The sequence below is a fragment of the Cyanistes caeruleus genome, chromosome 18, assembly GCF_971803275.1.
Source record: "Cyanistes caeruleus chromosome 18, bCyaCae1.hap1.1, whole genome shotgun sequence".
In the NCBI taxonomy this organism is placed as follows: Eukaryota; Metazoa; Chordata; class Aves; order Passeriformes; family Paridae; genus Cyanistes; species Cyanistes caeruleus.
Genome location: NC_141718.1, coordinates 8,337,951 through 8,361,817, shown reverse-complemented (window position 1 = coordinate 8,361,817; position 23,867 = coordinate 8,337,951). Strand labels below are relative to the sequence as shown.

The window sequence follows — 23,867 nt, the reverse complement described above, 5'->3', positions numbered from 1 at the left end:
GTGTCTATGGCTGGTCAGGAATTCAGGATTTCCTTAGTCCTATTTATCATAAACAGACATCCTAGCACAAATTTGGAGCTAAATTTCAAGATTCCAGATAGTCTAAATACTTTATTGATTACATTTTATACACTGTTGCAAAACACAAAGTATAAGTTACTTTGTGATTTTTTTTTTTTATTTTTTTTTTTTTTTTGCTAGTAATACACTTACATCAATACATGGCACTAACCATTTTAAATTGCAGTCAAATTACCTTCTGCTGCGAGTCCATTCAGGAGAAACTACCTGTAGATAATATGTTTTGTTTTTATACCAGTGACTTTTGTATTGACTAATACAACAATAAATTTTCTTTTATGATACTGGTATTTTAACATGTAATTATACAGCCCATGTGTAACAGAGTGGTGGAAGGTCTTCTCTGCTTTTAAGATGTGGCTGGGTTGGCAACTCTGCCCATGAACAGAAGGCAGCTGGTGCGATGCTCATAGATCAGGAACAAAAAGGGGCGGTCGACAACAAAGCGGATCTGAGTGGAGAGAGGCATGAACCCCACGGTGGTTATTGCTGCAGCCTCTGTGCCCTCCTCATTCACTGTGATTGTGCCTTGGTGATTGAACTGTTCAGTCAAACAAAACAGGAAAACAAATGAGAGACATTGAGGCTCTCCTAAGTACACGAATGATGCACTCACAGCCTTCCCTGGCTCTATGTTCCACACCCTTGCTGCTCATCCTGCGCAGCACCAAAAACCTTTGGGGTTTGTTCTGTGGAGAAGCCTGTTCCTGACTGAACACAACACTCTTAGTCCCTCTGACATCTGATTAAACATGTGCTTCATCATGTGAATAGACAAGGGCAAGCCCACAACCCCTCCCTCTTAACATCCTCCAGAAAAATGAGGAAAAAATATTGTTTTAGCTTCCTGTGCATTATTATTACTGAGCTGCTGTGATACTGGGTGATAGAGTTTAATCAGAGAGAAGGTGAAATGAGGAGTAAATACCCTGTCAATGGTGATCTTCTCATCTGATATACCAGAGTAGTCGCCTTTTCCATTGAACAGTTCTTCTATTCCCATGGACCTCAGATAATCAATCAAGTTGTAAGTCTTCTCCAGCTTAAATTTAGGCAGAACCACTTCTCTTGTTCTAATAAAAATAAACACAAAAAGGAAAAATAATTAAGCAGATAAGTATGTGTACAACTCCTTTGCTTTACAGACCTGTTGTGGATTGGATTTTTTTTGCTGTCTTCAGCAAGCAGGACACAGAGATACAGGACTGCACTTTTTTCAAAACTTGAGCATCATGACTTTTAAAACTGCTTTAAAAAATTATTTCCCCTGTGAAAACTTAATTTGTCAATTTGAAATTTCATTTATAGTGATTTGCATTATTTATGTGTATAAGGTATGTGACTGAGCAGTTCAGTGCATGCTTGTAATAAGCGTTGAGGTGTCAGATTTTCTGAAGTACTAAACTGGAGATTTGTCACATATTGTGTACAACAGAAGTAGGCTGAATTCCTGGATATCACATCAAATTATCTCTTTTTATCAAGTCTGAAGACAGATACACCTAACCTGTCATCTTCCTCAAGGGAGGCTTTATTTTTCCTCTCCCATAATTGTGATGTCCTTTGTTGACTATGGAATGTGTTCCTTTACACACAGCTCTGTTGAAATGCTCAGTGCTGAGCTGATAGGCTGATGTGACCAAGATTATTGGTGCAGAATAATCTGTTATTTTCACAGTCCTGTTTTTCCTTCTTATTGTAAACTTCATCAGTAAGAATGTTTTCTTTAAATTGACATCGTTAATTACCCAATAGAAAGAATTTTGAAACTTCATTACAATTTTCTACCTCAATCATCCTTGATTTCTTGATGGTATTTAAATTTTGAGAGATCACCGGTCCTGATTTCTACTTCAATAAATCGATTTTTTGGATGTTTTGTTTAGGTTTTGTATTTTTTTATCAAAAGATACTATCCTCTGCATGCTTTACTTGAATAAATTTTTTTTACTCATCAGTCTCAGTGAGAAAATACATTGAGATTTTACCAAGAAGTGCTTTTCAGCAGATACCTGTTTGTCATGCTTTTCTGCCACTTTTCCACCACTTGAGGTGTGAGCTGCTTTTCGAGGGATTTCATGCTGGCCAGTTTGTGTGGGAGCACCACGAGCATGCTGATGTTGCCCACGAAGGGGAGCTGGATGATGCTGCAGTCCAGCTCAGGGTCAGCAGCTGCCAGGAAGGTGCCCTTGGTCTGCATCATCGGCACCTTCACCGTCTGCTTCTCGTTCAGCCGGAAACTTCGCTTTGTGGTCATTTCCACTGGAAACTTATTCTCCCAAGTTCCTGTTCGTACAATGCAGAAGACAGATAAAACCCCAAGGTGGCTGTTTAATGAAATGTTCCCAGAATAGGTTTACACTAAGCTTTAAGTCAAGTGGACTGGGAGTTACTGCAGGAGATTGTTGATTTCAGTGAAGCCTGAATTAGAAGATGAGTTTTAAAGTTACTTCAGAATTCCTGTCTTTATAACTTAACATTTGTCTGATTTGAGTGTTCTGAATTACAAAAGCAGGTGAATACAAACCAGAAATAAGAATGTGGTTGGTGTGTGTATTATTTTTCTCTATGGGGAGCCAAGAAATTTAAACAGATGTAAAATATTTTTTAGGGTTTGCCTTTAGCAGAACACCTGACCCAACTGTATTTTCTGAGAGATGTGATGCTTGAATCCAGTTCTGAAAGCACCTCTTTGGAGAACTTCAGTGGTGTATCAAGCTAAGCAAGGGCTGAATTCATTTTGGATAAGGTTGTGAAAAATGCTATGCTGAAGGCATTATGTTACCTTAGTCCATTCAGAATGGTTCATTTTCCATCTTAACCTGAAGAATTGGGGTGTTGACTGCTTAATTCTATGATCCAGTTTGATGTGATAACAGGTTCCTGTAGATGTGCTGAAATCTGACAGGTTTATGCCCAAATAATGCAGTCCAACACATTTTGCAACCCAGAAAGCTTTTCCATCAGGGTTTAAAGCTTTCTGTGTGGAGATAATCTGGATACCAGAAATATTTATTAACTGTTTGAAAGAAGGTTTTTTTAAATACAGTGTTCTGCTGGTCTTTTTACAGAACTGTGGCTCTGGAATAAAGATCATTTCTTAAGGGGCAGACAAAGCTAGAAGTTATAGTGGAAATAGCGTTGCCAGTATTTCCTGTAAAAACTCAGGAATTTAGGTCATTGTTGGCAAGCAAGTATGTGAGGAATGTGACTGACTGTGTGGAGTGCCTAGAGTATAACCTTTATTGGTTCCTTGGTGTGACTTTGCCAGATTGACTGTGAATAAGGAAAGAAAAGCTTTAAGTCCGACTTTCATTCTAATAGTTCCTGCACATGTCAGGCTGATGGAGATCAGTTTGAGAAGCGATCAGACTGTGGTTAATAACCTGAAAGGTATGGGGTATAAAATGGATTATGCTATTCTCAAACAAATAATCTCACTTCCAAGGAAAACCCAGTATCTGGCTGTTTTTCAGGGAGCAGAATTCACAGATACAGAACCTCAGCTGGCCAGTGACATGGGGCTGCTGTAGGCCAGGGGAGCTTCAGCAGCTCTGCCATCCACTGAGGGATGGGAGACATAATCAGCTCTTCCTAGTGGAAAAGAGGAGCTGGGGAACATTTTTCTTGGATTCAGTTTTGCAAATGTGTTTGTCTTGGGGTAGAATACTGATCCCCAGCAGGAGCTGTGTGGCCAGCTGAAACCAGTTGGCACTTGATGACTTTTGTGGCTTTCTGTTTTGAATCTTCCCCCAATATGTCTTTTGCATCCATTTGTGCTGACAGATGTTGTCTCCATTGAGTGACTCCTCTTTTGCATTTGTGACTGGAATCTCAGAAAAAATCAGGACATTTTGGACCTGTCAACATTTGTCAGTTACCAAAACTGACATGGCTAAAATAACCAGCTCCTACTTGATAGGAAGCTCATAAATGATTACTCAGAGTTCAGCAGAATGGAGGGTGGGCTGGACATTTATACAAGAAATAATGTGCTTCTTACCAACATAAATAGTTTCCAATAGTTTCTTGATGGTCTTTAATATAAAAGGAGCTTGAAACCTCACAGTGTTTGTCAAGTATCCCACTACTCAGTCTCACTTGTACTGAGACCTTTGTATATCTGAAAATGCTTATAGGTTTCTTGGTTCTGAGGGCTTAGTGGAGCTTTTCTACAGTGGTATAAACAGTGCAAATGGAAAGATGTGGACAAAATTTGCCATGTTAGAAGGAGTAGTGAGGAAACTAAGAAACCTAGGAGCAGAACTTGCTTTTAAAAAGTTCAGTTCCACTCAAAGGAGAGTTCCCAGGAGACTGTCACTGTAAGACAAAAGAATGAGAGCAGTAGAGAATTGATCTTTGTTTTGAGGGTTAGAAATTCCAGCCTTCAGCAGATGGCACAGAAGGCAATTTGGACTAATAGGACTTCAGGGGCAAAAGAAAAACCTAAAGCCTTTTTTGGTCTTGATGACTCAAGAGTTCCAATACCACAGCTGTCTGTTTTTATGGTGTTTTTGTTATTTTGAGATAGCATAGGTATTGAATAATTGCAGCATGGAAAGCAAGGGTATTTCAAATTTCACAAAATAATGAAAAAAAGGTATCTGTTTCACTCTGTATAGTCCTTTTCTTTGGATGGTTTAACAGGCAGTAAAGCCTTGCATTTAGTATATGATCATCAGGGATGTAGTCAAGAATACAAGTAAGTGCCTGTTGGATGGTATCTGAGAACAGGAGATTATCTGGATTTTATGCTAATGATTGCTTCAGATTCTTTTAGGGATAAATGGCATTATTCAAGGAAGTAATTCCCTGCAAATGAGTGGGAAAAGGTACATTTATAGGAATGTTGCTTCTATAAATTGCTGGGATGGCAGGTGTAAGAGAGGCCTTTGTTTCCTGGAAGCAGGGATATAACTGGGGAAAAAGAAACTCCTTTATGATTATGGAAAGGAGTGTGTTGTACTTGCAAACATTGCTACCCTTTTGGGCTAATCTGTCTTTTCTTATCTGTGTTTTAAGTCACCTTCATCTGATTTTCATCTTTAACAGTCAGTAACAGATTTTCTTTTATCCTCAGTTCTTCCATTGGCACCTCACACCTCTTGCTCATTTAATATAGTTTTAGAAGTTTGTTGAAAAACTAACAAACTTTCAACCTGAGGCAGATAACATATCTTGAAAGTCTCACCACAGGCTCTTAGCTTAAATGTAAAGATGTTGAAAATAAGGGTTTATAATAAGAATATGTTGTAGAGTCTTTACTTCAAGCCTCTTTGACTGTTCAGCCTATAGTAATACAGGAAGAAGTCCGTATCAGCTGACCATTCATGCTGAATTAACTAAAATATTCCATGTAGTGAATGAGTTTGGTTTTAGTTGTAGAAGAACAGTGTTTTGGTTATTCTCTTAGGTCCCATGTATGGACTTGTTGATAAGGATCATGCACTGATCATATTAAAAAATTGCTTCCTTCAAGCTGAAATTCTTTGTAGTCGTTTGTGTGAGTCCTGAGTACTTCAGAGATGTTAAGTGCTTTAACTGAAATCAACCTGTACCATTTTGGTGACACCAGGACTGAATGTGACTGATGACTTGCATATGCATCTATACCTCCCCATCTGATACTTCTACAAAGCTTATGCTTTCTGAGGCTATTCTGCATTCATATGTTGTTTCTCTGTTTCACTGTGAGTCATTGAGGTTTTGGAAGTAGTAAGCAGTTGCTCTATGTATACAATACCCACTAACTTCAGAGCATTGTTGTGCTACAGAAACAGGCAAAAAATGGGCTAATAATACAGATTCCTAAAGAGGGGGTCAGTAGGTTTTTTGTAGTATATGTTAGACTTAAGTTCTGTCTGGGATTTCTAATGACATATGGCAGTACATTGCAAACTGAGAAAATCCATCACCAAGATTGAAATAACAGAGTCTTACCTTTAAAGTAAAGACAATTAAGAATCATCATCAGTGTTGTAGGGTTTATATTCACAAGAGCTTCCTTTATTAATCCCTTGGTCAACTTCAAGATGCGTTCATTGGTTTTGGCTATGAAGCTGGGATCTGAGAAATCAGCTGGTTGGGCATCAGCAAAGTAGTATGTTTTCATATTGTTTTTGAAGTCATTGAGAATAGAAAAGTCTTTATGAATATAAAGGTCATTGACAGACCTCAGTGTGTAGCCAAAGTTGCGCCTGAAGAGCCGATGGGTGAGTTTGCGGAAGAGGTTGTGAACGGTCATGAGCTCGTATTTGCTGCTGGCATTAATGAAGTCTTGAAAGCCAAGAACAGATAACACTTCCTGCTGGGTTTGATCCTTCAGACCCAGGGAGATCATAGCCATTGCAGTGGAAATACCAACAGGAGCCATGATAATATTGTCTGAGGAGCTGGCCTTGTCTGCCACACTGCGGTAAAGGTTAAAGCCAAAGTTTGCATTGAGGATATTGAGGCGCTGGATTCTGGTTTTGCCATGGAATAGTTCAAGAATATTTCCTTGCTGAACTTCAGAAACCATTTGTGGGGCAGCATCAATAATATCACTGTAATCATCTTCACCCAGTATCTTGTCAAGGTCTAGATAGTCCTCTTCCTCCTCCTCTTCAGGAATCAAGTCATTAGTGATGGTGTTTTCTCTATGGAACTCGAGTGGTAGGTTTGGCATATAAGTCCCATTTTCATGTGGCTGTGCACCTTTAAGGCTTTCAAAATGTTCAGTGACATCCTTGACTCCGCAAAATGTGGAGGTTATCATGAGAGCAAGGGCAAGCAATTGAAATAGGAACTTCATTCTGACAGGTGAAAGCCTGGAAGACAACATAACGCAGTTGAGAGAGTCAAGGCTAGTTGAATTTTAGTTACCTATTCCCTAAATTTTAGGTCCATGCTGATTTCTGTTGCAACAGCAGATGTATAGTTACCTTTTTTGACAGCACTGTTTTTTGGTGGAACATATGTCAATTAGATGGATAAGTCTGTTTTACTGGTAGTTGGTTTTGCTTACACAATGCCTCCAGCCTGCCAAAGAGTTGGTTGGCCTCCTCCCATACACATAGTCATTACTGGCATATTTCAGCAGTTACAAACTCGTTACCCAGAATATGTGGGACTCTTTATTTGAAACTTTTACATTTAAACCATGCACTAACTGTGCAACTAGTCTGTGTTGAAAATACAGTGTGAAGTTAAGCTTGAAGATTTGAGCTTGTTAAGAGGGACTCCTGATCCAGTCCCCTGCAGGAGCGTACCAGAAGGCTGAGATGTACAGAAAATTTTGAAAAACAAACATCCCGTAGCTGCAACAAAAATGGAAGTCTTGTGGGAGTATTTTGGAAAAGCAAGGCAGCAATCTGGTGACTAAAGGCGATCTAGGCACGCAGAAAGACGTGTATTTGCACTAAGTACCATTAGTGGGACTGCAGTGGGGGAAGTGTTGGGCATAAATGTCTGTCTTGGCCTGCTCACAGCCTTACTAGGGTGTGTTACTCAATGCCTGTGCACCCTTTCCGCAGCTCTCTGTCCTCATCTGCCACTTTTGTAATGGATTGGCTCAATTCTACTTTTGGCTTAGTTATGTTTTGTTTCACTTTTATGTAGCACTGCAGAACTCGTAGTGCTCTCTGTTTTCTTTGTGATGTGAGGTCTCTGTGAGCTCCCTTCAGAACTTTGTTTCTCTAGGCTGATCCCAGTTCTAGATTCGCAACCTCGCCTCTTTTGTTTGAGAATGCATTTAAGTAGAACCTTCATTTTTCTAAGGGAAACTTAATCAATCTCTTAATCTACTGAGCATTGGGATTTTTGCATTTTTAAATTATTTTTAAACTCAACCATTTTCTTAAGTATATATTTGAAGAGAATCCATCAAACTTACTCAGCTCTAAAACCCTCTACCAAGAAGCAGGTCTGAGAGACTTTTCACCATAATATTGGGTGCAGTAATTAAAGTGATCTTAAAAAGATACAAAAAAGTGTAATTCCCTCCTGTAACAGGCAGAGATCAAAATGTTCAATAGATCTGTCAGCTGAAACTGAATGGGTGTCTGAATGCCAGGCCTTGACTTTGGCTCAAACTTAACTATAAAGTTATTTCACACATTTATAAAGTTAATTTCAATACCCTTTCTTGAGGAAGAAGACAGTTATTTACAATATAATACAGGACAAAATATTGAATGCAGTTAAAACAAAAGTCTTAGTAAGTTGTTGATTAAAATGCTTTTTAAATTAGGAAAGAGAGCTATTCTGTAAGGTATAAAGGTTCACATACCTGTACCTGTTCACTGACCTGTATATCAATGAATAAAACCTTGAAGGAAAATATTTTCAAAGATGTTGTAACAGGATTGAAATAACTGTGCTGACAGATAAATTTTTGAAGCTATCCCCCAAACTAATTTGCTTTAAACCCTAAAACCATTTAAGGTGATCCTCCCATATAAAATAATACATTGTTTTGCAAAAATGAAGGATACTAATAAGATGTGTATGAAATTGTTTTACACTGTGACTGAACATCTTGAGTCAGTCTTTTTCTTATTGTTTCTCCATAAATTCATTAGTTTTTCCCCGCCCCCAGAAGTCAGGCCCTTAGGGCTGAGATACTCTGTCCAGTATCCATTGATAAACATTTTCTGTTCTTGGCACAGCAGAATTTGCTGTCTGTATTCCCAGCTTTACATTCTCATCTTCATCGAAGTTCAGTTATTGCTCAGCTGCACTTACACAGGCAAAACATCCCCCTTCTCTGCAATACCTATGTCTTTGGTGAGATCTACCCAAAATAACAGGAGAGGTAAATGAAGCTTACCTTTAAGCCACTGTACGGGAAGGATGTGTTGAAAAGCTCAAGTAAAGGGAACTGCTGTGTTTAAATCTGAACTTTGACGCTGGTTTTTTGTGTATCTCCCAAAGTAAACATTCTGTAAACCAAACACTGCTAAACTTACTTCGTCAGCCAAAATCCCTCCCTTGCCTAGTAATCTCTGCTGAATTCTCTGTTGTTTGTTGAACTACTTTTATAGCTTTGCAGGTACTTGTTCCCTTTTGAGGAAGGTCTTTGAGCAAAAATCGGTGGGTATGTAAAGTTTCAAAGTCAAGCACACACATAAACTTGACTGTTAATGACAGGAAGATTCATGTAACTGCTGTTTTCTGCTGAAATGGGGGATGGGGAGGAGCATCTTAGTACAAATGTGTTTGAGGCCTCTGTGGTTGTGATGGGGTTTCTTCAGCTGATGTTACATAGGTGCAAAGATTTCCATTGCACAAACAGCTTTTTACCATAGTGTTGTTCAAGAGCTAAAACACAGACTGATTTTATTATAATGGAGAGATTTTTTTCATGCTTTTCCTTTTTAAATGACTAATCTCCCTCATGACTTACAAATGCATCTGAAGTTGGCTTTATGTAAGGTTTCACTGAAATACTGCTGGCTCTCATACCTAGAGAGAATTATTGTGGTTAGAGAAAACTTCTTCAAGCTAGATTAGAATGTAACATTTCCTTAATAAAATTTACGGTAGTAATAAACAGTCATCTTGAATAAAGCTTGCAGTTTAAGAGACAATTTCTTCTGCTTTTTATACACTGCCTGTGCTTTAACTCTTTCTAGGATAACACATGTGGTCTTTGTTTTATAAATTTATCTAAAATTGTATATCATGTTGGCTGAGAGGATATACTGTTCCTTTGGTGGTAGCAGCTATTTGTGCAAAAAATATAAGAGAATTTTAATAAATGTGTTGAAAATAATGCTTTTTTACTTGCTTGTTTAGAGAGTAAATTCTTCAGAACTGATGTCATTCTGTGCGTGGGTGCAAACAATGAAAGATCCCCAACTGGTGCCTCAATGTATTTCCACAAAGCTGATAAACAATAGCAACCAGAAGTGTTTTTGACTAGTATTTATTTAGTTTGGAGTTCCTTTACACTGAAGCAAAGCTGCATGGCATTGTCTTCAGCACAGTTTAAAGGATTGTGTGGTCTCTTCCTCCCTGCAGTGTATAGTATACCAATATTATGTATTCTCCTCAGAGGTTACTGTATCAGCATGGTGTTATTCCTGTGTAAAACAAAGGAAATTCTTACTTCAGACATCTCAAAGTTAGCCTTTCAGCTCTCCAAATATAACCTAATTCCTTCAATATAACAATAAGAGTACAATACTAGTTTTCATAGGTGACAAAGAATATTACCTTTGTAAATCATAGTAAAGAAAGTACACAAATTGATTCCTTAGTGTGGAATTAAGTTATTCTAATTCCCACCATTTTCTAATGTTAATTTTTATTTCTTTGCTAGCTCACTAGGCGCTTGCCTCCCATCAAGGAAGCCAAGCCCAGGTTGCAGAAGCTGTTCCGCGATTTCTGGTTGTATTCGGTGCTGATGGGATTTGCTGTGGAAGGATCAGGTACTCTAAGAGAACAGCACTTCTGCTCACATTTAGACTTTTGATTAATCTAAATGCAACTCTGTGCAAACCATTCAAGGCAGCTGGAAGAAAAATTACAGGCGTAAAGACACTTCAAAGCAAACAGCTTACATGACAGTTCTCTGGTGGGATTTCTTTAAATCTTTGCAGTTTTGTTATCAGATTCAGCATGGTACAACTTGTACTTAGTTTTATTACTAAGTTAATAGCCTTAATTATGAGTTTTGATAGCCAGATTCCTGAAATGGAAGATATGACTCATGGGGTACAATGATAATTAAGTAGAAACTTCACCTAAACATACTTACTAAGTTTGGAACATGGATCATGTGTGTTAGTATCTGTGCTTAAGAGCATGAAAAATCTGCCCTAGAGGTAGTGCAGAGCTTGATAATGCAAGTAAATTTGTGAAATTTGATTTTTTTTTTAATCTCTCATTCCACCTTCCTCTTCCTACTTGTGTTCCAGGTCTTTGGCCAGAAGAATGGTATGAAGGTGTGTGTGAAATTGCCACCAAGTCTCCATTACTTACATTTCCCAGCAAAGAGCCACTCCGATCTGTTCTGCAGTACAATTCTGCCATGAAGAACGACACCGTGACTTCTGTAGGAATTAATTTCTTCTATTACCTCCTTCTATAGTGTCTGCCATTGTTAAATGACATGTTCCCTGTGATATATTGAAATAGCACAACACCTCTTCAACCTGCCTCCTATTAGTGAAAAGCAGCTATTTTGCACTATTCTTCTGACATCAGGCTGCATAAGTAACTTGGGGTCAGTTTTATGGAGTGTTAATACAAGTGTTTAGTGGGGTCACTACACTACCTTGATTAGGTATAGAAACTAAGTCTTTGAGGAGATGGGAGCCTCTTAGTGCTTTTTCATCCATTTTGTACCTGACAAAACTCGCACTGATTAAAGAAAGAAAAATCAACCAAGTTTGAAAGAAAACTGCACATTCAGGCTTTCAAAGAAATGTTAAGTGTGCTCTGGCTGGATACTGGTATTCTTGTCTCTCCCTAGCATTTGCAGGATAGATTATGCAGGACAGATTTTGCCTAAGGGCTTTTTGGCTTATGAAATCTCTTTGTCTCCCAAATAAGACAGAAATCTTTATTGTACCTAGATACATAGTTCTGTGACACCAAAGACTGGCACAAGTCCATGAGGTTTCAGGAGCTGGACACAGTGCTGATGTTGGTTGAACTTGCATGCATTTAGTGTAGGACTTGTATTTCTTCATTGGTATAACTGCATGGGAATTATAGCAATTATTTCTGCCAGAAGCTTAATTCCAGATTAAATTCTGTTCTGTATTTGAAGCATTGTGATATGATGGGTCAGGGGAGGTTGTTCTGAGTCTGCAGGCAGAAGCATCCTGACATATTGTTTGTGAAGGTTGAAATGTTAACAAATAGCTGAATGCATGTTTGAGGAAACAAAATAATACAGGATTCCCACTTGAGATAACTTCATGTATTCATCTCTAGGCTGAATTAAATGAATTACGGAGTACCATAATCAATCTCTTGGATCCTCCTCCAGAAGTGTCAGCGTTGATCAATAAGTTGGACTTTGCTATGTCTACCTATCTCCTTTCTGTTTACCGCCTAGAGTATATGAGGTATATGTTTATCTATATTTAGTTTTTTCACTGATGAAACAGCAAAAAAACCCCTAAAACAAAACAATTAGTAAATCCCATAAACAAACAAGAACAATCTGAAATAAACAAAAACTGAAACAAAAAATAAAATAAAACCCCCAAACATCCCAATGTAAAAAACTCTCCTTCCCTAGGGTGCTGCATTCAACTGACCAAGATCGCTTCCAAGTCATGTTTTGCTATTTTGAAGATAAAGCAATTCAGAAAGACAAATCTGGTAAGATTTACCTGTCTAGATTTCCTGTCAACTTGTGGTATAAGGAAATTACCTCCAGGCCTGCAAAGCAGAAACAAATCAAGCAGCTATATAACAAAATGAATCATGTTCACCAGATTGCTGCTGCTTTATTCTTGCCAAGAGCACTGGTTTTGTTTTGAAACAAGTTCAATATTGGCTGAGTAAACATAAACACTTTTTAGCTGTTAAGCCTGGTTTATAAAACAAATGTAATTTTGACAATGAAATCTGTCACTTCTCTCCACTCCTTAGGCATGATGCAGTGTGTGATAGCTGTTGCTGATAAGGTGTTTGAAGCTTTCCTGACAATGATGGCTGATAAAGTAGGTTACCTGGAAACTAGAATTTTGAACTTGTATGAATGTTCTCATTTCAGTTTATGAGTTTGTCTGTTCCTTTAAGAGCTTCACAGTTCTCTTTGGCATGTTTTTAGCCTAAAACTAAGGAGAATGAAGAGGAGCTGGAGAGACATGCACAGTTCTTGCTGGTGAATTTCAACCACATTCACAAGAGGATCAGGAGAGTTGCAGACAAATACTTATCTGGACTGGTAGACAAGTGAGTGTAGATGCTATGTTTCTCTTTTCACAATGCCTGTTTAGTGGTTGCTTAGGCACTTGGTGGCACTGGTCAAGTGGATTTCTTGGCTGCTACTAATGCTGAAACGTCTCCTTGAAAAATTACATTCAGTGGTATCTCTAGCCTGAGCTCTGAAACCCCTGGTTAAAATGTGTGTCTGTTTAGTATTTCCGTGGTGGGAATAAATGGGTGGAGCAAAGCAAAGTGCCCATGATACAAATGCAATCTCAACTGCTGTGCAATAACTCTCCTCAGCTTTTAGCTCTGGATAAAGCCAGGCTGTTGTGAACCATGGCAGGCTTTGTGGCTTCTATTGAGTATGAGCTTATCTAGGGATGTATAAAGCTGGCTCTTTGAGCAGCTCCCTTGACAAAATAATGGCCTTCCTTAGCTCTCCATGTTTACTGTGTTTCTTAATTCTGTCTTGCTCTAGATTTCCTCATTTGCTGTGGAGCGGAACCGTGCTGAAGACTATGCTAGATATTCTGCAGACATTGTCTCTGTCCCTTAGTGCAGTAAGTGCTCTTCTTTCCTAGAACTTTTTTTTTTTATTATTTGTTCTGCATTTATTTGATATTTAATTGAGTTTGTAATTTGGCTTTCCTTTTACTAAGATTGATAAAATCTTAATTTTAAATTCTGTGAAGCAAGAAATATCTTCGCAATCCTATTAAATAAGTAGTAAAACTAGTGCTAAAAAGTTCTTGTCAGACGTGGTTTATAGTTGTTGAAATGTATCATTCGAAATAAAGATTCAGTGGTGTTTTTCTTGTTTGTGGTTAGTTTGGTCTTCTAAGAATTATGGTTTGCAGATTGTATTCTCTCCAGTCGGTGTATGTGTGCCCATATTTCCTGAATCTGTTACATGCTAGAATTTTGAAGATGGAAATGCTTTATAGAATTTTATTTTTATACTAAATGTTGAGAAGAGTGCTTTGGATTTTCAAATTATTTATTCCAAAAATCAAACTGCAATATAAACAGTTGCTTTTAGAGCTTTTTAAATAGAGAGCAAATGTTAGCAAAAAAGGTTTGGTAATCAGGCTTCTTGTTTGCTACCTGTAGTGTTAATGTCAGGTGATGATGATTTTTTTCTTACTGAGGGTTGATAATTGTTTCTGTTTAGGACATTCACAAGGACCAACCATACTATGACATTCCTGATGCTCCCTACAGAATAACAGTCCCTGACACACATGAAGCCAGAGAGGTGGGTGGCTCTCCTTGAGTTATCAAAGAATGAAATAATACCTCATTTTGTAGCTTGAGATAAATTAGTGAACTACTCTGAATGGTCATTTTTTAAACGTACTTCCCTAGGTAAGATTTTTCTAATAGGATATGACACTCAATATTTATGTTTTTCTTAATTTTACTATTTTACTTGACCTAAAGTGTGACAGTTCTTTTCTAATCAAGGGCACATTTATCTGTTACAGAAATTTTAACTTTGTCATGTTGCTGCAACAGTCTTGCTCCTGATGTTATTTATTACACCATTAGAACCAGTGTCTCATGTTAAATGTCCTGTATTTTACTGATTGTGTTGATGCTTTTTATTCTAGAGTATAGTCAAGGACTTTGCTGCACGCTGTGGGATGATTCTGCAAGAGGCAATGAAATGGGCTCCCTCTGTTACAAAATCTCATCTACAGGTAATGGGCCTGCTTCTGTGAAAATTTGATTTTTGTAGGTCTTGAACACTGCAAATCTACCTGAAGTTTATATTTCCTCCCCTAAAAAAAGGAGCCTCAAGGGATTCTGTGTGTGAAAGGACAAACAATTACATTCTCTTCTTCCTTGTAGTCCAAAACACTTCATCTCATAAGGGTTTTTTTGTCAGAAGTGATTCTTTTAAGAGAAGATCGCAGCCTTCAAGCATTTATTTTGACAACTTTATTAATTTTTAATACAGAAAGAGTCTTACTCTTTCTGTGTTTAGGAGGACATTCAGAAAATCTTATTGCCAGGGGAACAATGCCTGGAAGGGATGAGTAGAAGCAGTCTTTTGTCACAATTGTGTATAATTAAGTTTCCTGTAGTTTGCAGTGATACAGCGCTTGCTTATGAGCCGCCTTGTTTTGAAGATAATCAAAAGTCATTATGGAGTTTGTTTTTTTTCCAGGAGTACCTAAACAAACATCAGAACTGGGTATCAGGGTTGTCCCAGCACACTGGACTGGCCATGGCTACAGAAAGTGTTTTGCACTTCGCAGGCTACAACAGGCAGAACACCACTCTGGGCGTGAGTATTGTTTGTTCCTTTGTGCACCTGCAGAGAGACCTTGACAAATGAGAGGGCTAAAGAGAGACCTCATTGCTGCCTAAAACTTCCTCACAAGGGGCAGCAGAGGGGCAGGCACTGATCTCTCTGCTGACCAGTGACAGGACCCGAGGCAATGTCATGAAGCTGTGTCAGGGGAGGTTTAAGGCTGGGTGTTAGGAAAAGATTCTTCATTCTGAGGGTGGTTGGGCATGGAAACAGGCTCCCCAGGGAAATGGTCACAGCACCAAGGCTGACGGAGTTCTTGAAGTGTTTGGATAGTGATCCCAGTGGTGTGGTGTGACTGCTGGGCTTGTCCTGTGCAGGGCCAGGAGTTGGCCTCAATGATCCCTGTTGGTCCCTCCCAGCTCAGGATATTCTGTGATCCTGTGTCCATGGAAAAAATACACATACTCCTTATTTGCTTCTGATCACTCCTGGTACTCTTGTACATAACAGTCCTACTCTCAGATACTATTCTGATTACAAGCATAAGGAAATTTAAAATATACGTGAAGGAATAAAAAGATAAAGAGGCAAATTGTTTGATATGTTGATACATACTTGATATGGTTTGAACAGTATAAGCACCTTGTTGTGGTCTGACCATAGGCAACCCAGCTAACTGAAAGACCAACTTGTGTGAAGAAGGACTACTCCAATTTCATGGCTTCTCTTAATTTGCGCAACCGTTATGCAGGGGAGGTAAGTACAGGATTTCTCATGAATGTGGGGTGTCCAGAAGCTCTGGTATCACTTCTCAGGGAATGATGTCCTTTACTGGTGTATGGGTCTATGTTACATGAAACATAGCCTCTAAATTCCTTCAGGATAAAGAGTATAATTTTCCTAAGTTATTAAACAGATCATTTCACTGTTGGCCTTACAGATAAAGCTAAAGGTTAGATAAAGCTAAAGATTAGATTGCAGATGAAGCTATCGATTTGGTAAAGTAGTAACAAAAGATACCTGTGTTTTTGGAACTCCCTAATCAGCACATGACCAATACTTAACTGGATTCCTAAAAATACTATTCTCTGTTGAAAACCCCCCTAAATTTTACAGGTTTCTGGAATGATTCAGTTCTCAAATGCCACAGGACGAACATCTGACCTGAATAAAATGATGGTCAAAGAGCTGAATGCTGCTCTTGAATCAAGCAATACTGAATTCTACACCCAGGCCATGTTTAAGTTGACTGCACTGCTAATAAGCAGCAAAGGTAATGAAAACCAAATGGAGTTCTGCTTTCTGACAGTGAATGCCAAGAATAATAAACTACAAAAACTATCCATATACCATCCCAGTTTGCATCAAGTTGCAGCAAAACTGTGTTTGAATTTTTTCAATTAAGCTTATATTGAGGAAAAGCCTCCTTCCTTAAACCAGAAGCTATTTATATTAGGAACTGATTATTACCTACAATGCACACCAATTTCATGCTGATATGGAAAGTAGTTGTTCTGTTGGAGAAATCTGAGTGAATGTTTGTTTTCAGACTGTGATCCCCAGCTCCTTCATCATCTGTGTTGGGGACCCCTGCGAATGTTCAATGAACATGGCATGGAAACAGCAATTGCTTGCTGGGAGTGGCTGCTTGCTGCCAAGAATGGAATAGAAGTGCCGGTAGGAAGCGATATAACTACTCATTCTCTGTCCCTTCGAGGGGGAAGAGAGAAGATTTTGAGAGATTCACAGATATTTTGAATCTGTGTCAAGGATGTTTAAATGCACTGTTAATCACTTTAGCCTGCTAGGAATACTCTGTTCCAGTATTACTGGAAGTCAGAGCACCCCCATGAGGTAAATGGTGGGAAACAGACCTTTCTCAACAGCATGGATGTTACAGCAAAAGAAACTTGTTAGAATTCCAGCTGTAGAATTTACTTTTCTGATGAGATGCCTGAGCTGTTAATGAATTGACTTTACACTATCACAGACTATAGAATGGTGTTTTAAAATGAAGAGAAACCAGTGTCCCTGTTCATTAATCAGCCTCTGGTATCTGGTATTGCACCATTACATAAAAACATGGGCTTGCAAATGTCCTAATCCTGTAACAGGCCAAACCAGTTGTATTTTGTGAGATGGGGATCAATGTAATACTAATAAAGTAACTCAGCATGGTGTAGTGACAGTCCACACAGCTGAGAAAGCTGCCTCTGGTAATTGCTTTGCTTAGGGAGCACCAAGTAAATTTCACTTGCTGGAGATAATCATCCATCTGAATTTATTTAATTGAGTTTATGTGCAGGTTTCAGTGGTTAACTTCTTAAGCATCAGTTTCATTTTTTTTTCAACTGGACATTTGGGGAAATGTCTTTTTTCTGGTTGAAGAGAACAGAGAAGCACCCTTGGTTGTTTAGCCCCCTTACTCCTTCTGAGAGCAGGATCAGCAAAACTGAATGATGTGCCATCTTTATGTTGTGCTTGGTCAACCAGAGTGTGTTCAGTATGCCCAGGGGCCAAACCATGTCCTGCAGGTCACAGGAACCTGGCATGTACTTGTGTCTGCTGGGCTCGCAACCTTTAGTAGAGCAGGAGGATGGACGGCATGGGCTGATCTAACAGTTCAGTCTCCTCAACAAATACAGTGCCTGGTTGCTGCTGCCTTCAGTCTTTCTGTTACTAGCTGAGATTCTGGGGGAGTCCTCTCTTCCTTCTGTGAAAGAAACATTTTATTTTAGGTGGGATGTATAGGCTTGTCTCTGCCTCTCCATCAGCGCTGCAGTGAATTTTAATTGATGCAGTAGGTTCTTGTGTGTGCTGTGTGGAAAGATTGTGCTTTCCACATAAGAGGATGCTCTTGAAACAGGAAGCACTGTCACCTTCCTTTCTGCAGTTCATGCGGGAAATGGCAGGAGCCTGGCAAATGACAGTGGAGCAGAAAGTTGGGCTGTTTTCTGCAGAGCAGAAAGAAGCAGATCCCTTAGCAGCTTCAGAGGAGAGCCAGCCAAGGCCTTGTCCACCAGAGGTGACCCCACATTACATCTGGATAGAGGTGTGTTTTTCTTCTGAATGTCCCACCTGTGGGCAGTCTGTATTTCCTGTTGCTGTGATTTGGGAAAGGACTGGAGTCTTGCTAACAGCCAGGAGAGGCATTTTGTTTAGACGAGCATAATCATTGAGGGGGAGAAGGGTGTTTGAAACAGAGAAGTCAGGGGGTGGGGTTTGAAATTCAAAAAGGTCAAAGGAGACATAGTATATCTGTCTCTTCTTCTCAGTTTTTGGTGCAGAGGTTTGAAATAGCCAAATACTGCAGTTCTGACCAAATCGAGATCTTCTCCAGCCTGCTGCAGCGGTCCCTGTCCCTGAACATCGGGGGCGCAAAAGGCAGCTTGAACCGGCACGTGGCAGCCATTGGGCCCCGATTTAAGTGAGTGCTTTTGGGTTTTTCCTTCTGGAAAGAAGAAGAATAAACAGAAAGAAGAAATAAGATTATAGGGAGAAGAAATAAGATTATAGAGAGATGGAAGAAAGCAACTAAACATTACATGTTTAACTTGTCCTTGGCTTCTAGTGCTGAGGATTGCTTTAAAAGCCTGCAATGATGCAGTCTAAGCTCTGTTTTCAAAGCAGAAGTTGATCACTTCAGCTTGAAAGTAATTTTTTGGTGTTTCAGGAAATTTCATGGGATGATTTCATATAGTGAATTGCCTACATCATGGATCTAATAATGAATCTAGTCTTTGCTTCATCAGTTATTTTCACTTTTTGTGATTTAAAGGCTCTCACTGTGGTTCAGCAGTCACAGCTTTAAAACCACACTGATGATAATGTGACCAGGTTGCCAAGAGCTCTGAAACAGACACTTGTGAGGCTACAGTTACAGTTGTAGTTGTGGTTTACTTGGTGGTATATTGGTCACCATTTTGGGAGAGCCAATATTTCCATTCTCTGTTTTGCTCATTAGGTTGCTGACCCTGGGTTTGTCTTTGCTGCATGCTGATGTGGTTCCAAATGCAACTATCCGAAACGTTTTGAGAGAAAAGATTTATTCAACTGCCTTTGATTATTTCAGGTACTCTTTTATTTGAAACAACTCACTGAAAATGTGTTTGTGTTTTTCCTGAACCTTCAGTGATACTTCAAAGCAGCAGCTGTCTTTCTCTTCTGGTGATTTTTTCTTCTTTTCCTTTTTTACCTACTTTCAGAAACTTAACTTGTGCTTTAGTATGGTTCATAAATTATCTCACAGAGGCTTAGATATTAGTTTCAGATTTTATGTGTGATTTAAAAAGCAGGAATGTTTCTCTTCCCTTTTTTCCTTATTTTGAAGTTTATTCAGTGCTCAAGATTATATCTAGATTTATATGGTTTAAAGAACTGCTGTTAGAGTTTGTGTGGCTGAAATACAGTTTCATTGTTTTAAAATACAGCCACACAGGATCTGATTATTTCAACATTTGACACAGGCACAAAAGAAAATTTAATTGACAGGAATGTCTGAATGTGAGGAGGTCAGTCAGTTGTAATATTAACTTTCAAATGAATCCAGGATGCTGACAGACTGCTGCCTTAATTTTCAGTTAAAATTGGAAGTTTGTGCTCTTCAGTCAGTTATAATAAATCCATGAGGATAAAATGTAGTGATGTGTGGTCTCATCCTTGTAGATTTCAGTCAGAATAAGAAATACTACTTGATTAGGTTGGTGATCTTGACTGCTGGGAGTTTTTTCCCCCTAATGCATTCAACATCACATTATTTGTGTGATTTCTTCAAGTTGTCCTTCAAAGTTTCCTACACAAGGGGAAAAGAGGCTCCGTGAGGATATCAGCATACTGATCAAGTTTTGGACAGCAATGTTTTCAGACAAGAAGTATCTGACTGCCAGCCAACTTGTGCCACCTGGTGAGTTCCTTTAAGTACTGTTTTAAAAATGTCTGGTTTCTTTGATTGGATTCCACACCAGATCTGTGCTCTGTTCTTAGATAATCAAGACACCAGGAGCAACCTGGATATCAATGTTGGATCTCGGCAGCAGGCTACACAAGGATGGATAAATACTTACCCATTGTCCAGTGGCATGTCAACCATATCTAAAAAATCAGGTATTTTTTTGAGTGTAACCTGAAATCACCTCAGTTTTTTGATAGAATGTTCAATTCTGTTATGCAGGAGAAATAAGACTGGAAGAGGTCAAGACATATTGAAATCCTGTAATGAAATTTTTTGCTTTGTGGATACATGCCCCTAGTGCTTTTTGGGGACAGCAGAGTGACATTAGATCATGGACTGTGTTTTTGTACAGATCTAAAGCTACATACTCTTTAGTAGGCTGTCGTGTTCCTGAAGTGAATGTGCTGCTGGCTACAGTGATACCTCTGTAGCCTGTTGTACTCCACAGATTCAAAGGACACCTGCATAATGAGTGGCTGCAGAGCAGACTCCCTGCTGGCACTCTGAGTTACAGGTGTCCTGGGGTTATTCAGTTCTGTGTTCATGTTTCCAGGTGTGGACAGTTTGAAAGTACAGTTTAACCTACTGAACAAAATCCACTTAAATCTTTTTAATCCTTTTCTCCAGGAATGTCCAAGAAGACAAACAGGGGGACACAGCTGCACAAATACTACATGAAGCGCAGGACATTACTGCTGTCATTGTTGGTGAGTCATCAGGATGGGAAAACTGCATGAATTTCTAAGACCCTCTTATTGTTGCAGGATATATAAACTGAAGTATGTGATTGGGAGTGTTTTGCTTCTTCCAGAAAACCCTTTTTTTTTCCTGTTTCCCTCAGGCTACTGAGATTGAACGCTTGATCACATGGTACAATCCACTGTCTTCCCCTGAGCTAGAGTTGGATCAAACTGGAGAGAGTAGTGTAGCAAACTGGAGGTCTAAATACATCAGCCTTAGTGAGAAGCAGTGGAAGGATAATGTGAATCTGGCTTGGAGCATTTCTCCTCATCTTGCTGTGCAGCTGCCTACCAGGTGAGATATTTCAAAAGAAACAACTGATGTAATTACTGCTGCCTTAGAAGTTCTAGAGTGAGTATTTGCAGTAAGTACTGATAGGACTTGCTGCTGGTTGCAGCTTCTCACATACTGTCACAACTGTTTGAGACCTTTGAAAAGAACTACATTACTTAATAGACTCATTTGGCTCAGTCACTAACAAAGCCTTTCCTACCATCTGCTCTTTGCCAGCGCTTAGACAGTGTTTGATTCAGAAGAAATCAGGTTTGTTTTTTAATAGCATTCAGGCCATTAGCAAGCATAACATTGAAGCAGTGCTAAAAGTATCTTGGAATGCAGTGTTTTAGCTAGATATTGGCTTGCACTTTAGTGTTACAGGAGAATTAGCATAGTTGGCTCTGGAGGGGAAAGGAAATTCTTTCCCCCTTACAACAGTGATAGTTTTTGCCAAGTAGGGTCCTGTACACTGGTTGCTGTAGAATCCCAGACAGAATACTTCAGCCAAGAATCCACCTAGTGGAAGTGGGCTGAAATACAACTGGTTTATGCAAAAGATGAGGACTGGATTTCAGAATTCTCTTTCCACAGCATATTTGATGTACATTATTTTGAAGTTGGACTATTTGTTTATTGAGCATATAGTTTTCTGCCTTCTGCTATCCTCATCTTCACATAAATAGAAGAAGCCATCAAAATTTTCTAATAATGTTATTGTGTTCCTGGTTATACTTAGGTTTAAGAACACTGAAGCTATTGGAACAGAAGTGACCCGTCTGGTCCGGTTGGACCCAGGAGCTGTTAGTGATGTTCCTGAGGCTATAAAGGTACCTGTGAATATTTTTACTGTTACAGGGCCCCAGGAGGCACATTTCATTCAGATATATTGGAAAATACAGTCTTGACTTACCACAGGGTATGTTCTAGTGCTACCCGTATCTCTGGTAGGGGAGAATGACAGAACAGCTGTGGGAATAGGGTGCTGAGGGGAGAATCACAGCAGTAAAATGAGGTAGCCAGTTAGTTAATGGTACATTTTGCTTCTGGGTATTCTCACTGTACACAAAATAGCTCAAAATTCATCACTTGCAGTACAGCCAGCATTTTTGTTCCTTTGGCATAATAAGTGAAAAAATCACGGGACCAAGCTATGATGAATGCTGCTGCTGAAGTTATTTCAAGCGTAACCTTTTCTGTGTATCCAGAGGCCAAGGCCTGGGAGTGAGGAGGGATCATCTGCAGAGAGGCACTTTAGTCCTGTGAGGGACCATCTTGTCAGACCTGCTTTCTGTACATCACTTGTAAAATAGATGACAGGAAAATTGAACCTTTTTTGACCCTTTCAGAATGAGTCATCCTTTCTTCTTTCTCCCTGTACAAGAACTTCTGGATTGTGCTTTTAGTAACTTCATTTGGTGTTCTGGGAGGTGAGGTGATTCCAACAGCTAGGTTTCCATGGAAAAATTGCAGTAGCTAAAACAGCCATAGTTTTGTAAAAAAAAAGTTCCGTATTTCACTTGCCTTGCTGGAGGGAGCTAGATGATAGCATTACTGTCTGATGTGTAGTACCTATACATCAGTGAGTGCTACAAACCCCTAATGTGTCTGACCTGCTTTTTCAGTACCTGGTTACCTGGCACACAATTGATGCTGATGCACCTGAGCTCAGCCATGTTCTGTGCTGGGCACCCACAGATCCACCAACTGGCCTGTCCTACTTCTCCAGCATGTATCCACCTCACCCTCTGACAGCCCAGTATGGAGTTAAAGTCCTGAGATCTTTCCCTCCGGTAAGAAGAGCTCCAAGAAAGCCTTAACACTCCAGGGGAAGTTACAGCCCTGGTCATTGTGGCTACAAGTTTCATTTGAATGCCAAGGAGACATGTACTAAATAGGCATAGCACGCTGCAGAATGTGCATGGAGTGGGATGTCCCATGTAAAACTGGCTGACGTATTTGCAGCTTGCAAATACACTAAGCTGAATTCTTCAGACTGCCCTTCTCAAATTGTCTCTTTTGCCTCTTCTCTCAATGACAAAGTTGTTTCTTCTAAGCTGTTTTTTAGCTCTTCTCAGATTTCTATTGGGACTGTGAAGTACATGACTATTAATTATATTTTTGAAGGGAGTAACTAAACAGAATACCTTGATTTGAGAGAGTTGCATACATAGTTTAAAATAAAGAGGGAGTGGGATTTTGTTTGTCATCTAACTGAAAAGAGCTTTTCTCTGTGTATGTATCTTCCCTTCTGACTACTAAAACAGAACAGTAAAACCCTGCCATCCCTTCTCTTTCAGGATGCCATTTTATTCTACATTCCACAGATTGTTCAGGCACTGCGGTATGACAAGGTGAGATTATGAACCAGCTGCATGTGAAGAAAACAGATTTTTAATGCAGCTTTTAGATTTAAAGCAGCAAATAAAAGCAGAATTAAGTGTCATCTAATGCTGCTTATTATTATCCTACATCTACGATAATAATTTTAGAAAACTTACTGTCTCTAGAAGCTGGCTGGCTTTGAATATGCCTCTTATGAACAGATAAACTTGAGAAAGGCTATGTAGCTCATCTGTCAGGAAAGAGATTTTGTTATGGGAAGCCCCAGGTGAGGATTCTGTTTGAATAAAGCTTTTGGAGGTCTGCATGAAACAACCAATAATGAAATTAAATCATTGCCCTTAATAA

At 39.2% G+C, this 23,867-nt stretch overlaps 2 protein-coding genes across 9 annotated transcripts in view; one reads left to right on the top strand and one right to left on the bottom strand.

The window, feature by feature from the left end:
* Positions 1-23,867, top strand: part of PI4KA (phosphatidylinositol 4-kinase alpha) — a 54,169-nt gene that overhangs the window by 21,464 nt on the left and 8,838 nt on the right. For all 8 annotated transcript variants that reach the window (XM_086856317.1, XM_086856318.1, XM_086856320.1 and 5 more), the window contains 23 exons: positions 10,385-10,493; positions 10,983-11,119; positions 12,007-12,140; positions 12,317-12,399; positions 12,673-12,743; positions 12,854-12,978; positions 13,433-13,514; positions 14,126-14,209; positions 14,565-14,654; positions 15,125-15,244; positions 15,875-15,967; positions 16,328-16,484; positions 16,761-16,888; positions 18,105-18,263; positions 18,487-18,638; positions 19,176-19,283; positions 19,987-20,114; positions 20,195-20,314; positions 20,790-20,869; positions 21,004-21,197; positions 21,916-22,006; positions 22,802-22,969; positions 23,477-23,530. In XM_086856317.1, coding sequence (XP_086712443.1) covers positions 10,385-10,493; positions 10,983-11,119; positions 12,007-12,140; positions 12,317-12,399; positions 12,673-12,743; positions 12,854-12,978; positions 13,433-13,514; positions 14,126-14,209; positions 14,565-14,654; positions 15,125-15,244; positions 15,875-15,967; positions 16,328-16,484; positions 16,761-16,888; positions 18,105-18,263; positions 18,487-18,638; positions 19,176-19,283; positions 19,987-20,114; positions 20,195-20,314; positions 20,790-20,869; positions 21,004-21,197; positions 21,916-22,006; positions 22,802-22,969; positions 23,477-23,530 — 2,667 coding nt within the window. The remainder of the gene's footprint in view (positions 1-10,384; positions 10,494-10,982; positions 11,120-12,006; positions 12,141-12,316; positions 12,400-12,672; positions 12,744-12,853; positions 12,979-13,432; positions 13,515-14,125; positions 14,210-14,564; positions 14,655-15,124; positions 15,245-15,874; positions 15,968-16,327; positions 16,485-16,760; positions 16,889-18,104; positions 18,264-18,486; positions 18,639-19,175; positions 19,284-19,986; positions 20,115-20,194; positions 20,315-20,789; positions 20,870-21,003; positions 21,198-21,915; positions 22,007-22,801; positions 22,970-23,476; positions 23,531-23,867) is intronic.
* Positions 92-9,244, bottom strand: SERPIND1 (serpin family D member 1). The gene is made up of 5 exons (XM_023937560.2): positions 8,891-9,244; positions 6,022-6,890; positions 2,094-2,367; positions 1,010-1,154; positions 92-622 (listed from the first exon to the last, which is right to left on the bottom strand). The coding sequence occupies exons 2-5, from the start codon at positions 6,872-6,874 to the stop codon at positions 431-433; spliced, it is 1,464 nt and encodes a 487-aa protein (XP_023793328.1). The 5' UTR covers positions 6,875-6,890; positions 8,891-9,244; the 3' UTR covers positions 92-430.

Bases quoted from the DNA above. Each gene is read 5' to 3' on its own strand.
- SERPIND1 (XM_023937560.2), bottom strand. From the start codon at position 6,874: ATGAAGTTCCTATTTCAATTGCTTGCCCTTGCTCTCATGATAACCTCC. The intron at 2,368-6,021 runs GTAAGACTCTGT...TTGTACGAACAG, and splicing joins TAATTGTCTTTACTTTAAAG to GAACTTGGGAGAATAAGTTT. The intron at 1,155-2,093 runs GTATCTGCTGAA...TATTTTTATTAG, and splicing joins CAGAAAAGCATGACAAACAG to AACAAGAGAAGTGGTTCTGC.